The following is a 14,561-nucleotide window of genomic DNA, read 5'->3' as shown; positions in this document are numbered from 1 at the left end:
TATATTTCGGAAGAAAGCTGCGTGGACGCACTAACATTTGGAATCCCTTCCAACACCGGTCCGGGTCTTGTAAACGGCCAGAGGAGGGCAGCCATCAGTAGTATGTGGATTGGCCAGAGTGCAGTGTAGTTGTGGAGGAGATTCCAGTCCGTCTCCCTCACATCTGACAGAACGCGGGGAGCGGCGCGAGGACTGGATGTATCAAGACAAGTAGATGTGTTTCTTACCTGAAGAGAACAACCGTGCAAGAAACACCAGAGAGACCAATAAACAAACAAGTCCTTCACATATTTTCGTCTTACGTAGCTTTTGGTGGAACATTAACGATAGCCTACGCAAAACAATTTAACGGAATTTCTCTAAGCTGTTTCCCCCTCTGCCATAGGGGGGAGCAGTCATATGATTGCTTGAGGGCGGCGGCATTTCGCACCACCTTACTGTAGCTCACTGCCTGACACAAGTCCTGGGACCTCTTGAACTCTGTATCGTCTTCTCTACTGTTTTTTGCGTGCAAACCCACCTCAGAACTACACGAATTTGGACTGGGGCATTGCAGTACAGTCCCTCTAAATAGCATAGCACCAGTCCTGCTTATAATTGTCTCACTTCAGAAGCAACGGATTCTCTTCACTGATTAGTTTTTATTCTCCATATAATGGGGAAAAGTGGACAGTCGGTGAGATTTGGAACCGGAATAAGAAGACTCTCCTTACGAATGTCCACATCACCTGGACTCATTCTGCTGCTTGTGATCAACATTGTAACGGCACAAGGTAAGACTTCAACACCTAAGGACTGACAGTTTCCTCCGCAACTTCAAGAGATTAGGCTACAATCATGTTACATGTGGTAAATATTGTTAAAATGTTCTGTTCTGTCACTCGTGGTCCGGAATTATTTGCATATACCCTGTCTTCATTTACCATTGTTTAAAGGCTAACACCTGTCCTCGGTTAGCCTGAAAACTAGTGTCGCACACGACCTAATAATTCTACCAAAGCTACCGCGAAACCATGCCCACAGAAATGCGATATTGCCCGCATTTTTCATTGTGTATTATTCAGCTCCTTGTTACAATTCATTTGCGTGTTCAGCAAAAGGACTACAACGACAGAAGTTGACGTTAGTATTCACCAAGCAATCAGAATTATTATAGATATACATGATTGTGACATTCTCGGAACCTTATTCCTTGGCTTGCCGTGCCTCCATTGATTTACACTGGAGCTCGCGGCATGAAGTAGCCTGTATGATTACGCACGCGTCCACAATAGATAGACTGTTATAAACATTTCTAGAGGCAAAGACTCATCATTGGGCTTCGTGTCAGCAGCCTACATGAAGTGTGTATGGTGTGTAAAAACCCATGTTTAGCAGATGCCTAACACAACGAATGAACAGACTGTGTGCGTGATGAAGCCTTCAACTTCAGTTTTAGCTGTGTGAGTTTATAAGTGGTGGACAGTGTAGGGTTGCGTGAATGAGTGAACTGTATCAGCCAGTATATGTATTCTAACCAAACTATACCACCAGCATTGACATACCTTTGTCAGGGACAAGTTAAACATTCGGAGTGTTAATTTGGGTATGTGCGTGGATCAGTTGTCAGTGGAAATTACAAATCGATGGCAGTAAAGTATTTGTGGGTGAAGAACGTATTTCACATGCTAACAACGCCAGACCGCCAGTGTGTGTCACATAGATGTTCTTCTGTCAGACGCACCGTAAACGAATTTTATATATTCTGCATTAGGCCTACAGTAAGCAGTATTAACTCTGTGCGTATTTCATGACCACAGGACTCAAATGCACAAAAGGTCTACTTATTTGAAATAAAGGCAACGCATGTTAAGATAGATATTTAGTTATTTTCAGTAGTCTTTCGATACTGAGGCCATAGACTCACTTTTACCCTTTTATTCAGTTTTGTTTACTGTATTTATGCAAGGGTGATAGTTTGTCACAACATTGAAAATATTACCATAATGTTTTTAATAAACTGTTGTCATTATCATTGTCATTATTATTGATAATATTATTTATATTATCAGCACACTATTATAACAGTAATAAAATACATAACATTCTAAGCAACTTTCTTGGAATTTTGTTCAAATCCAGTTAGATTATGTTTTCATGGGCAGATATATTACTTTGCCAATAGATAAATAAAAAACCGCACAGAACTTTCAGAAGTTGAGCCGTCTACTAAGTAAGTAGGCTAAGTAAGATTAAAATAGCAGAGCTCTCCTTATCCTTTTGGAGATGACTCCATACATCTTTTCTCTGAAATGTCCTGCCTACAACAGCCCCCCCCCCCCCCCCAAAAAAAAAAGAAAGAGCAAAAAAGTCACTTTTTTGATTTCCAACTTTTTAACTTCAATCCCTGAGACATGTCTTTGATTTAAAACACATCTAAATTACTTAAAAAAAAACATTAGTGTGACACTGGAGATGCTTATGAATGTGGGCCAGTTTCGAGAGTTCGGTAATTGTACTTAAACCCACTTTGTTTATCGGTGGGCTCCATTCTCAGGTCATTAAAAGGAGACAGGCTGACCAATGTGGGAAGAATGTTATTTAAAGATGTTTCCAGAATAAGTGGCAGTCATCTCCTAACAGCAGAGAGACAGCGCGAAACCCCTTGGCCTATTAAAAACCTATTAGCTAAACCCACTCTCAATGATGGGTAATTGTGTGTCAAACAAACATAATCTTAAAAATCCTCTCTCGATGATTTGCTGACAGTGGGTGCATTCCACAAGGGGCAGGTGCCAGGATATGTTTACTACTGAAGCACACACTTAAAGCTAGTTATAGAGGATGCTTTCTTTTGCCCATTCTTTCCCTGAACATACCGAGCAAATGTGCGTCCCTCAACACGATGCCACAGCTCCCTGGTAAAATAATAAAAAGGAAAATACGCCGTGTATTTACAGCCAGAATCTTCATGCTTGGTGGAAAACCGTTGGCCCGCCTGAGAGCAGCTGTGCCCTGTCTGCCCCAGCCAGAGATTGTGATTTTTGGGGTTCATATAATGAGCCAGGGCCCTGATTGCGCAGCTAACTGACTCGCTGGGTGTCCGTCTAGCTTTGATCCGTCTACTCCTTGACAATAACTTTGCTTGCAGTGACTCCCCACTATTTTGCAGCTGACCGCGAGCAGCTCGCTCAAAGGCACTCTTTGACTGTTGCTCTATGGCTTCCTTTGTGTGGGAGCCCCGGAGAGAAATGCAATGGCAGGATTCCTCTTGGCACCATTGTTTAGCCAAATGCTACATTCATAGCCCATTCCCATAAACATATTCCAGAGTTGGGGTTTTGTGAGTTTCCTGCTTTTCATAGCCAGCAGCAGCTTGTGTGGTATTCATTTGTGGGATGAAAAAGTTCCCTGTGCAAAACATTATTTGATGAAGACAAATATTTTGTTTTTGTTTTCTTCTTTTTTCCCCTTGCTGTTGTGTTGCTTCTTATTGCTTGTTTGGGAGATCTGGCCCTGCGTTGTTTGCTGTAAGATGTTGCTACTTCGTGCCACGAGTAAGTGGCTTTTAAGTGAAGTGGCATTTCAAAGCACAGAGTTTCAGGCACTGTAAAGTTCAGCGGAGAAACTCTAAAAGTTCCTTATAGCATTTCCTATATTTATGACAAGCATGGATTGCTTCTGATGGACGTCAGAGTGATCTTACAAGTAGGATGACTGTTATTTTTGTAAAGAGGTTTGGTCACTGATGTATGGTCTTATTCTAATGGAGCAGCTGTTGGGCCGATTGGATTGAGCAAAACAGAATCTGCTTTGATTTCAGTTTGTGTGCCATGCTGTTTTCATGCTTTGTAACTCGTCTTACCCAACTTGCAAATATACAGCTGCTAAATAAAGTTATGGTGTAATCTAATAAGGATGTATTCAATCTTCTTTGAACTTTTCTTATGTGTATGATTGCCTTTACTTACATCATTCATTCTACTGTAAATATGTTTATTTTATTATTCAGTCTGTATTTTTTAATTCCCTTGCAGTACAAATGAAAATATAAAACTTTTCATCGAAACCCAACATATTTTAATATGTATTTCATCCAGTAAACATATTTTAATTCGGACCTGTCCCTGTCATTGCTGATGGAATTTTGACACAATGGTTTGGCAGTCACTAATCTACTCATCCTTCATAGCTTTATTCTCCCATTTGACACATCACCCCCTCATCTCTCTCTCTCTCACTCTCTCTCTCTCTCTCTTTTCTGTGTCTGCGCTCATGAAGATTTATTCCGATTAATTAAACCTCCGTTTAACAGCAGAGTTATTGTGTTGCGTGCCTGAATAAGCGGGTGGAGTGCCGGCGGAGAGACACAGAGAGTCAGTCGGTCAGTGTTGCATGCTGGGCCTCCCGCGCCATAAACACTGGACTCATAACACAGCCGGAGGCTCCCGAGCTCCCGCTTTTGTGCGACCAGACCCACAAAGTGGCAGCTGGGTGTGTGTTCGTGGGAGGGTTAGAGCGCTGTGTTCTGTGTTTTCTGAATGTGATTACGTGTCCCTCTGTTGCCATGATAAATTTGCGCTTTCTCTCTCTCTCTCTCTCCGATATGAATAAATAAATAATTATATGATATATGTATGTGTGTATATAAAGCACATATACAGTTTTTGTGTCTGTGAGCAACTTCTTGGCGGAGCGAAAAATCTTCCATTGGCGCAAAGGCATCTGCTTTTGGTGTTAGGTTGGAGTTGCGTTGCGAGGGAAGCAATAATCATATAATCCTGTTTTCAGAGCTTCAACCCCTACGCTTGTATTTTCTCTCTCTCTCTCTCTCTCTCTCTCTCTCTCTCTCGCTCTCACTGTTTCTTTTTCTTGCTCACCCCCAGTGAAGCCCGAGCCTTGTACATTTCAAATGGCCGTGTTTCCTTCTTAAGCAGCGTGGCTGGCCCTGTCCACTGCTTCGCGGAGGGCAGAGAGAAAGAGAAAGAGTGTGTTGGCCTTAGGAGAGTGGCCAGTCTTTTTCCTGGGATCCGGAGCTTTGAGGGCTTTCACCGTCTGGAGGTCCAGCAGGCTGGCTTGGCATTAGCACTAGCAGGAAACGAGGGCTTAGACGGGTCGTTTTTAACCTGCTGAACTCCGGACAATGACAGAGCAGCGGCCGGTTTTTGTCTCTGCTTCGGCCCTCAGTCCCCCCAAGGGGGTGTGGGGTGGAAGGGAGCGGAGGGGGACATGGTAGCCTTTGAATGTTTGGATTGGTGTGTGGGTTTTGGGGGGGATGTGGGGGGCGTGATGAAGTGGGTTTTTCTGAGGCTGAATGTGTAATTCGGTTGTGGTGGAGAGGATGGGAGGAAACAAGAAAGGAAGAATGCGACAGCAGGACTGATGGGCTTTTGTTTTCCGGCATGTTCATTGTGTGCATTGTAGTCCTCGCACACGTTAAAATAAACAAATACGCGACAGCATGAGAAGGTGTCTTGTGCTAAATTCAACAGTCACACTCCTTTCAGGAGGAAACAAAAGCCGCACTGTAAACCCTTTCTGAGGGCTTATAAATGCACTGAAGAGGGTCGCTGTGAGCTGGCACTGCTGCTGTGAGCAGAAGCAGGAACAGGAGCAAACTGGGCTTGGGGAAGGGAGGATTAAGCAGCTCTTTTCCCTCTCTTTCCCCCACTCTCCGGTTTTCCTCAAGTTTTTCTTTTTTTTTTTTATTCCGTGCCATTTCAAAGCTAAGTGTGCGTGGTTAATCGGACCGTTTTACGTCAAAATGGTGACTATAATTGCGGTCGTTATTACAGTTACATTTTATGTTCCTTCCGTGTGTTGGAGTTCCACCAGGCCTGCAGAGGTTAAAGTTGCAGGCAGCTTGAAAACCTCAAGGTTGTGCGTATACAATAAGCACTTTGTGCTGGATGGGGATAGTATGGAGAATGGGCCTCAGCAATAAAATATGTTACTAATCCCTAGGACATGACATAATTCTTCACAATGAAAAAAAATCTGCATACGGGTATATGGAAAACGGAACAACACAAGCACACATTTGGCAAGGATGTTAGGAGACATGATTTGTTGGTCTGAACCGACATTAGCAGTATCCGGTTGTTTAGCCATGTTCGACAGTGGGTGTTCTTTGTACATGACCAAAATATGCAGGAAAAGAGCAGGTGTTGTTGACAACACTTTTGGTGTTTACCGATTATTTGATAAAAACACTGCATTGTTCCTCGGCTCCGTTATCTTCGACTGAACGGGCTCCAGTCCAAGGTAGCCTAAGGTAGTTTGGCCTGGGGAAGACGTAGCCAGACTAATGACTCCTGAAGATCCCAGCCACGCTCCTTTTCTTCTGGGCGAAACGAGAGAGGAGGCCCAGTAATTAATCACCAGGACTGTCACACTCTCGGCTGCGGTGGGGAGGGGGAAACATCGCTGCGCAACCTCCACTTCTATTAGCAGTCCATTAGCAAAGGCCTCCACAAGTACCGACACTTCACGTGCATTCCTGAGTAAGAGCAGATGACATGTCTGTCAGCAAAATAGCTTCTCCATCCCATAAAGCTGGAGAATAAAAGGGGACACCCATCTTCACAGCGCTGCGGAGAAAGCTTTGGAGGGGGGAGGGGGAGGCTAACTTGTGCCTTTGTACTTGGCCACCATCCATCAGTATCAGTTATCCACGACAATGCAAAGAGAGCAGCCAGTGTAAAAGTGAGTCATGTCACACCTGTGTTTTGCTGGAAACACAGTGGAAGGCTTGTACTTGACAATATGTGTTTGTATGTGTGTGTGTGTGTGTGTGTGTGTGTGTGTGTGTGTGTGTGTGTGTGTGTGTGTGTGTGTGTGTGTGTGTGTGTGTGTGTGTGTGTGTGTGTGTGAGGGTGTGTGTGTGTGTGTGCGTATGTGTGAGAAAGAGAGAGAGAATGTTGGTGTGGAGAAGGTGAGAGAGACAGTGAGACAAAGAATAAAGGAAAGAAAGAAAGAAAGAAAGGATGAAAGAGAGAAAGAAAGAGAGATGGAGATATTGAGTTTGTGTTTTGTGTTTGAGCCTAAGGCAATACAGCACCTTCACCTCTGTTGAACAGAGGTGTTCATTTGTGAGACATTTAGTGACTATTGTAGGAAAGACTGTCTAGAAAACAGAATGTGTTACTGTTGTTCATTTCTGCTAAAAAATGTTTTATTGTTTGTTATTGCAGTAAATCATATAGCTTTGTCACGGCATGGCTGACATTTCCTACTTGATTGCATTATTGTTGTGTGATTACACAACACGATTACTCAGCTTATTATGTTAGGATTGTATACTCTTTGATTGTACCTTTCCAATCTTATTACCATCAGCAACCACATGGGAAAAGGATGTTATTACTCTCTGCAAATGTGAAAGCTCTGTGCGCAGCCTCAAATGAAAGGCTTTGCATTCACTCGTGCTTGGAAGCGGATGTTGCCATGTGGACAGGAAGCTGCTAACAATGTGACATGCAGCAGACCACCGTCCCCCTGACCAACGGTTTGAAGAAAAGAAGGCCCTCGCCATAGCCCACATCACCGCACATCTGCTTGTCATTTAACGTATGCCTTCCTGTAATATCTGAAAGCATCTCTGAAATGTGCATTGAGGAAGGCCAAGCTCCCTGGGGTCCTTTTTGGGAACTGACCGTGTTGTCATGACAGACGTTCACTTTGGCTGCCTTTAGGTCTGTACCGTATTTACAGGTGTGGATTTGCAGCCCTTTCTCAACTTTGTTGTGAACTTTTGCTGGGATGCATCAAATCATATTGTGCCTTCAGTGTCTTAAAGGGACACTTCACCGATTAGCATTAAGCTTTGTATCTTTAGAAAACCAGTCATGTTTTTGAATGGTCGTGCATCATTCCCTCAGTTTGCCTTGAGATGGGAGAAATACGGATTTCAATGAAACCCATGAATAGGACTTCCTGCTTTCAGTGATGTAAAGTGATGATTTTTACATAATTGAAAGCAGGAAGTCCAACATTGAAATCCGTATTTCTCCCATCTCAAGGCAAACTGAGGGAATGATGCACGACCATTCAAAAACATGACTGGTTTTCTAAAGATACAAAGCTTAATGCTAATCGGTGAAGTGTCCCTTTAACTCAAAAGAGCATGAAACCTCTTTTTCCACTCCTGGCATTAAGCGAAGCCACTTGTTGCATTCACAGAGTGATAGTCCACAGATTCTGTTTCTATAGTTTGAGTTGCACTCAAACTTGAACTCAAACTTGAGTTGCACTCAAACTTTTCTCTGAGCAACAAGAATCTTCAAAGCCCTCTTGAAGACAGATCCATAAAACAAAAACTAGGCTACATTTAAGAGGCTAGAATACTGGATCTGGCAATGAAAGGCCATTCGCACTGTAAATGTTACCATTGCAATTTTGCTAAACTGGAGCTCAAATGGAAATCAGATTTCCCCAATTTAAAGCCAGCTGGGAACAGTTGGATGACATATACATGCATTTTATGGGCAATCACCCTGCTTGTGCAATAAAAACAATCTGCCCTTGGCTTTAATACAGGAGAAACTAGACAACCGAAGCGTTCCCTTGTGTGGATTACACTAACCTCCTTCATGCTTATCAAGAACTTGCCTCTCATAGGTTGTTGCTGATTTATGCTATCTGACACCGGTAACATTTTGTGATAATGGGGTATGTTTTCTTACCCTCTCTCACCCCAGAACTGAGTCCATACTTTTTTTTCACTTAATACCTTAAAAATGGAATATTTGATACTCACTCCAAATGGGGCGATAGTATCCAGAAAGTCATAATGTTCCTATTATCTTGCCATTCTTCACAGAAAGACAGATCAGGGCAGAAAAAGGACAAGGTTATCATTACTTTGTGGCTGTTGCCTGAGAACATGGACCGTGCATTTCCTGTCTATAATGTATCTCCCTATTTCTCGCTCTCTTTTTTTATCGCTGGGCCAGATGACCAGATGAAAGGACAGCACAGATAACGGAATGCCTCCTCTGGCTTTTTTATGGAGCCTTAAATGGGGACAGTTTATTTTCAAAGGCTAGTCGGGGCTCTGACATGGTCTGTGTTGCATTAGTGCCTACTGCAATGCAATCTCACCGTCGCTCCCTCCGTCCTCCTCCTCGGTGTTGCTCCCGCAGGCAGTGGCATCAGACAGAAGAGTACAGGGGAAGAATAAAAAAAAAAAACCGCTGGTGGTAGGGGTCCTAGTCTTTTCTTTGTAATTAGCCAGGCTCGACTCGACTAGGGGGTTAGGGGACCTAAAGTCTAAAGTTGGCTGTCCTGGATGAAGAAGTCTCAGTGTTTCTCTCTCTCTCTCTGTTGGTGTCTCTCTCTCTCTCTCGCTTTCTGGGACACAAGGAAGTGATGCTGAGAAGAGGCCTGTTATTACCAGCAGCAGGTGCCCGCTGTGGAATGCAGGGAGCCATGTTTGAAGATTTTACAAATATGGCTGTGGGAAAGACTCTGGAGTCTGTCAGGCCTGATCTGAAGAGAGAGTTGTTCCTCAGCCTGAAGGGGGGAGGGAGAAATAAGGGATTTGGACTTTGAACAAGAAAGGCGAAGAAGCTGTTGTATTTGATGTTTTTTTGCCCCCCCCCTCTCTCTCTCTCTCTTTCTGTCTCTCTGTCTGTCTCTTTTTTTTGGCTGTGTGAAATACCATCCACACACAAACAGAAAACAGAGACCGAGAAACCATTTGTTTAAAAAAAAATGTCAACCCCCCCCCCCCCCACACACACACACACACGCACACACACACACCTTTTCTTTGACGGAACGGCATCTTAAAGTTCTGAAGTGCTCCCCCACCGGAACGAGGGCACGAGGCAATTTGGTAGTTAATTAAGGCCAATTTGATTCAAGTCGAGCGCCAGTGCTGTAATCAGACGAGGAGGGAGCCCATCCAGAGCAAACAGACTGTCCTCACCCCGCTGTTTGTTAGAAAGCATTATCTCTTGTTATTTTACTGAATCATAGGGGATAATAGTCCATTACTTAGCTAGTGGGCCCCGGACTCTGGAAAGTGTCACTCGTTTTGGGAGAGGGCTGAAATTCAAACCTATGCCAACTGGTCCGATATGATAGTAAACCAGAGAGGAAACAAAACACCCAGCGGCTGAAGGGGGATTTTACTATGCTGCCAGATATAGCGCTGGTAAGGCATTTGTCACAGGGTAATCAATCACACGTAATCTATTGTCTTGAGCCTTCATTTTAAGATCCCGTAAAGGAGACATCCAATCTGCAAGTAACATTCCTGGCAGGGTTTTAGAGAATGTCTGTCTTCATTGATTTTCAATGCTTGGATTTTGTAATTTTTTTTGCCTGTGATTAAAGTAGTGCTAATTGAATGGTGAGTTTGAACTTTTTTTTATCGGGTGGTTATTGTTTGCCATCGATTCAGTCCTGGTTTATGAATCAGGGAATTGGAATTAGGGCATGGAGGGGTTTTTTTTAGCAGTGAGTAGTTATGAAAAGAAATGGCTATCTTCTTTCATTTGGTTTCACATTAAGTCTCTCAGTGGGCTCTTAAGCCACAGTTAGCGGCATTCTGGACCTTTAGCTAACGTCAACAGGGGGAAAGGTCACAGCGAATTTCCAGTGAATTCTTCCTGAACACTAGGAAACAACTGCAGCCTTGCTCATTTTGTACTGTTATCACTGTAAATACACTTAGGACACGGATCCATTACATGCAGTGCTGTAAGGGATCATCGGGCTCTCCTAGTCTCATCCAAGCCCACTCAGTGGAGAGAGAGTGAGAATGCTTGTGTACGCATGCAGCACACATGCATCCATTAAGGGTATTATTGATGTTCATATTTATTTGCAATCAAAACGCTCCTTGGCCTCTCTCCTGCATGCATATGTGCTCTCTGTGTGTGTGTGTATTTGTGTGTGTGTGTATTTGTGTGTGTGTGTGTGTGTGTGTGTGTGTGTGTGTGTGTGTGTGTGTGTGTGTGTGTGTGTGTGTGTGTGTGTGTGTGTGTATGTGTGTGTGTGTGTGTGTGTGTGTGTGTGTATTTGTGTGTGTGTGTGTGTGTGTGTGTGTGTTTATACTGTATTTGTGTGTTTGTACTGTATTTGTGTGTGTGTGTGTGTGTGTGTGTGTGTGTGTGTGTGTGTGTATTTGTGTGTGTGTGTGTGTGTGTGTGTGTGTGTGTGTGTGTGTGTGTGTGTGTTTATACTGTATTTGTGTGTTTGTACTGTATTTGTGTGTGTGTGTGTGTGTGTGTGTGTGTGTGTGTGTGTGTGTGTGTGTGTGTGTGTGTGTGTGTGTGTGCGTGCAGGCTCAGCTCAGGCTGACTGCACTGATTGCCATGCTCCTAGGTGCCTGCCTGGGCTTCTCTTCTCAGACTCAGCACTTTCATATGCCGCCGTGTCCAGAGCCGAATCCCCCCGGGGGTGGACGTGCGAGCCGAGGCATGCGCCTCAGCGTTTAATTGGGATGCACATTCAGAGGGCCCAATTTGGTGTAAACCTTGACAAGAAATCCGTGTAAATCTTGTTAATGGCGGCACCAGGCTTTTTTTTTTTCTTTTGCTGGGGGACTTGCAGAGTGCAGAGTGGAGTGAGTACAGGTTCTGACAAGTACTGTGTCACACACATAACACACACACAAACACACATACACACATAGAGAGAGAATACACACACACACTCTCACTTACACTTACAGAAAGAGAGAGGGAGACAAGAGGGGAGAGAGAGAGAGGGAGAGAGAGAGAGGGGGGAAGAGAGAGAGAATGGCTTTCCTAGCCATTTCTTGCAAACATAAGTCTAGGCATTAAGCTATTTATCATCTAAGCAGAAGAGAAATGTAATTTCGGGGAGAAAGAGGGGGTATTAGAGGGGGGGCCCGCACTAAAAGACTGTTGCATGCCTTTGTGTAGAAACTTACATCCCTACTGCGCTGGCTGCTTATCCCGGTTTTAAGGGAAAGCCATTAAGATTAGCCTGATTAGGAGGGCTCCCTGACTCCACAGCATATCTGAGCGCAGGTTGCTCCATGATCGGAATAATGTGCACCAGAGATAAGCTGAGGTAACACAGAGAGACACGGCAGGAGTAGGGGTGGGGTGGTGGTGTGTGTGTGTGTGTGTGTGTGTGTGTGTGTGTCGGGGTGGGTTGGGGTGGGGGGCTTTGCAGCTGTTTGTGCTGACTGTTCATCTGTTTATTCACTCCGCCCTTCCAACAGATGGAACATGTTAAGATGAAAATGGGGACTGTTTAGATTGTGTGGTTTAAGAAAGGGACTGTTGTCAACAGAGAATGCCTGCTTCCATTTAGCCACCTAGGCGGTATTTATTCACCGAATAGGCAGCCTGTGACCATATTTAGACATGTGTGTTTGAGACGGAGCCTTTTTATCTTTTGATCATTTTTTTGGGACAGTATGTCTCGGAGGCTGGACACAGGCCCCCTTCAAACATTCACAAGGCCATTTCTATCAAGATCCGCTGGGCAGCTTTTGAATGACCAGGAGGAGGTTTGGAAGTAATTGAGCTGTGTTGTGGACAGGAGGGGGAAAAAAAATCTATTTGTGTACACTCTTCACAGCCTCCGCCAACAAGCTTTAAATATTTACGGTGTGTTCCTATTTGCTTGGGTATACATGTTTTTTGGGCTATTTGAGGCAATGGAAGGTGAAAGGTGCACAATTGCTTTCTGTCTGGTCTCGAATGAGGTACACGGCCTGGTAAGTACCAGTAACAGATGGCACATTTACCTCCAGAGTAAGCCGCTGGGCTAGACTGGTGTCCACTAACAGTTAGGTTGGGACCAATTGAACTGAAGTAGGCCCATATCAGGCTTTTAAATCTGAAATGTTTGGATCATATTACAGTCTCAGTGAAAGCTCACTGACATATGCACGATGAAAAAGAGAAAAGCGACAGCTCTGAAACTGTGCAGGCTGACTTGTGGTTTATATCACTGAAACGATCATAGGTAATTAAGCCTGTTACTGGTAATAGCGATTTTAACATACCGCCTGACATTGTTAAATTGGATTCACTCACACAGAGCACGAAGTCAGTCAAATCAGCTCCAAACATCCTTTGTATATCTGGCAGGGAATATTTTGAAATCGAGAACACTGAAACAGACTGAAACTGCTGTACATAGTAATCTTTGTGTTGAATGCAACTGTTCTTGCTCTGTTTGAGCAGATAATGTGAATAAGTACATCTGGCCAGTGGGAGAAATAAAGATCCCCCCCCCCCCCCTCATCTCCTCCCTTAAATAACATGAAATCATAAGCATTCCTGCTCAGGTCCCAGCCCATAATTTTAGTCAGTTAGAGGGGAAGCATGAAAGTCACCAGTGTAAACTGATACACCACACTGCGGAGCCGAATCTATGACATATGCTCTGGAAACAAATTAGCCTTTCACCAAACGCAAAATGCAGGAATTCCTGGGGTTTAAGGCAGCAATGGCGTAAGCCGATCCGCAGGTTTTGAAACTTACCCAATGTTCTGGTGGGGGTCTGCAGATTTATTTCATTCATGCCCCCTCCCCGCCCCCCTTCCCTTCTCGCTGACTACTGCTCAGGCTGCTAATGTTTTTCTAATGTAAATCATACCCCCTTAATGGTTTCTTCCTTTCAATAACATCCTATTCCAATATTCTCTACAGTCAGCAGAAGTGTGTGTGTGTGTGTGTGTGTGTGTGTTTTCTTTCCTTAGCTCAAGGAAAGCTTAAGACTAATGACAAAATGCAGATGTAATTGTCTCGAATTTGTCATGAAAAAACTAATTGCGACGCATTAAGAGGAAGAAAAGGTTTTCTGCGACGTGACAGTTGGAAAAAAAGGCAATTACTGTAGGGAAAGCGCCCACACGTTGTGACCCAGCGATGCACACCTGATGTTCACCGCAGGTCGTTTATTTCTGTAACTGCCTGCCACGAGCAAAAATAAAATACACACACGAGCCGCTCTCTGGTCCCGAGCAGAGCGGCTCTGAGGGGGAGTAACTTCATCCAACTTCTTCACCCACGACAGCTGACTCGACTCCGAGATGAAGTTCTCATCCTTGAGTGTAGCACTCATCGCGTAAAAAAGAACGCACGATAATATTACTAAAGCCACATGTCTCGAACGCTTTCTTTAGAATTAATTGGATTTCTTATTGATCGCTTTATTTAGAAATGAAAAAAAGTGCTCCATTGGGAGGGACTGAGGGCGACTTAGTCAGCTGACAGGGCTGTTGGTGAAGACGTGACAAATTCATTAGGTACGTAAGGCCCATGCGCGGTACACTGAGCTCTGTAGTAGCCTCTCCATGTCCTCAGTATACTCAGTGTCATTTCACGTATTTATGATGAACTATTAATCAGACGACAGAAATAAACATCAGTGGCAGGTTCTCTTTTAAAATTAGTCCCAACGAGAAAGAGAAGACGAGAACAGCACATAAAAAACACATCCCACGAGCTGGTACATTTCCCACACTTTGACTTTATCCAACTCGTCTATCTATGTTCACCGCTGCTTCTTTACTTGCTTATTTGCTATGTACTTACTCTATCTGCAGTTGCAGTGAGCATTTCAAGTCTATTTTTGGCAGAGCCAGT

General features: G+C 44.0%; 1 protein-coding gene across 1 annotated transcript in view; it reads left to right on the top strand.

Moving 5' to 3' along the window:
- The first annotated feature begins 243 nt into the window (after positions 1-243).
- The window catches only part of unc5ca (unc-5 netrin receptor Ca), a 147,598-nt gene continuing 133,280 nt past the window's right edge, over positions 244-14,561 (top strand). Inside the window, exon 1 of the mRNA XM_062542952.1 lies at positions 244-773. Coding sequence (XP_062398936.1) covers positions 656-773 — 118 coding nt within the window. The 5' untranslated portion in view covers positions 244-655. The remainder of the gene's footprint in view (positions 774-14,561) is intronic.

This window comes from Sardina pilchardus, chromosome 8 (assembly GCF_963854185.1).
Source record: "Sardina pilchardus chromosome 8, fSarPil1.1, whole genome shotgun sequence".
Classification (NCBI taxonomy): domain Eukaryota; kingdom Metazoa; phylum Chordata; class Actinopteri; order Clupeiformes; family Clupeidae; genus Sardina; species Sardina pilchardus.
Note: the sequence above shows the minus strand (reverse complement) of the source record. Positions and strands in the feature narration are given on the sequence as shown.